Below are 1,722 nucleotides of genomic sequence, written 5' to 3'. Positions count from 1 at the left end.
TTTTTTATATACTTAATACTAGAAGTTAACCAGCTCATGCTATTTTAAGACTTTTTATTAAGACTAAAATGATGTTTACATCAAATTTTACTATCTGTAGTGTAAATTTTTACATTTTTTAATTGCGGCACCCCCCACATTTTAGGTCAGCCACTGGGCTCTAGGATGTTAAAAACAACGAAGAAAGTAGCACTAATTGTAGCTGAGTAGGATATGCTGATTTCGCAAGAGAGAGAGTGTGTGTATGGGAGATAAGATGATAGAAACTAGAACTCGATCTTCTCATCTCTCGAACAGGCTCTAGCCCCGCTTTATAAATAAAGCACGAGTCAATTCTCATCTCGCAGCCATGCTTTATCACATTCTTAAAGCTTAGTAAGTGCTGTGGGTGGTCGATAGCCACACACACCCCTGGCCCTGTAATGCTGCTCATATATAAAGAAGAAAAGGAAGGTGCCCATAGACAATGCAGTCCACTGATGCTGGCTGGTCAAAGAAGGCATTCAAAACGGATTTGCACTGCACTCAGGGCAATAAATAAGAATACTTTGAACGGCCACTGCATTGACCGGTTTTGCGAGGCAACTGAATAACTAGGAACCTACTACGCAGGAGGGCTAGATGCCCCTCACCTCACTCACGCCGATTTTTTCCCTACTACACACAAGGAAGCCAATAGAGACGGATATGGTCTAGCAAATTAGCTAGAGAATGAGGCTAACACAGTCACCAATCTAAATCAGGAGGCGAATTAGTCACCGCGAACCCGGCAAAGTCAAGACGAATCGAACTTGTAGTACTTGTCGACGGCGGCGACGACGTCCCAGGTGCAGCTGAGCCCCTTGGGGAAGACGACGAGGTCGCCGGCGCCGAACTCCACGCACTCGGACGACCCCTTGATGTGCGCCCTCACCTTGCCCTTCACCAGATAGCACGTCTGCCTCGCGTCGAACTTCACCGGAAACTTCCCCGTCGGGCAGCCCCACCTGCACGAGCACGGCACACAAGAACCATTGCACACGCTCACTTAGCCGCCCGCCATGGAAATAATGGAACAAGGAATCAAGAAATAGCTGGAACCGGTGATCGATCGGTACTCACTTGGGCCAGGACCTGACGCCGAGCTGAACCAGGCGCGACTCCGGCGGGCCGTGCTCGACGGCGATAGAGAGGACGGGCGGGTCCATGTCCATGCTGACCGGGTTTGAGCTCGAGGCCATGAGCACCTCAGGAGACAGAGGGGGAGGGAGGAGAGTGGTAGCTAGGCTTGGATGCAGCTGGTGGTAGTGTTAGTCTGGTAGGTGTTGAGGCCTCCGGGGCTGGGAGTCTAGGGGAAAGGGCAAGGCTCCAAAGGCAAGCCTGACTGGGAGCTTCCCTGTATTAGTACAGCGGAGGGGAGGAATCTCTCTCTCTTCTCGTCGTTAGTGGTGAGGCGTGGGTGATTTTTTATTATTTCCCTCCAGCATGTGTAGATATTGGGACAGTTGATTCTGTTGGCGATATATCATGATATATCGACGTACAGTGCTTTTACTATGAAAATATGCGATTGGTCTCTTTCCCACTAAAATATATTTCGTGTTTAAATTTGACTATGAATTTTCATTATGTATACCCCACAAGATAGTCAAATCATACTCACAATGTATACCCACGATAATATTGTTTGATCCATAACTTTTGTTTATTTTACCATTCCTTTCAAAAAGGTGATGATAATTT

At 47.5% G+C, this 1,722-nt stretch overlaps 1 protein-coding gene across 1 annotated transcript; it reads right to left on the bottom strand.

Annotated features, from left to right (window-relative positions):
• Positions 1 to 493: 493 nt before the first annotated feature.
• On the bottom strand, positions 494 to 1,392 carry LOC109745016 (uncharacterized). Its single transcript, XM_020304155.4, has 2 exons — positions 1,102 to 1,392; positions 494 to 986 (listed from the first exon to the last, which is right to left on the bottom strand). The coding sequence occupies exons 1-2, from the start codon at positions 1,218 to 1,220 to the stop codon at positions 776 to 778; spliced, it is 330 nt and encodes a 109-aa protein (XP_020159744.1). The 5' UTR covers positions 1,221 to 1,392; the 3' UTR covers positions 494 to 775.
• Positions 1,393 to 1,722: the final 330 nt, after the last annotated feature.

This window comes from Aegilops tauschii, chromosome 6 (assembly GCF_002575655.3).
Source record: "Aegilops tauschii subsp. strangulata cultivar AL8/78 chromosome 6, Aet v6.0, whole genome shotgun sequence".
Classification (NCBI taxonomy): Eukaryota; Viridiplantae; Streptophyta; class Magnoliopsida; order Poales; family Poaceae; genus Aegilops; species Aegilops tauschii.
This window is presented reverse-complemented; position numbering and strand designations above follow the sequence as displayed.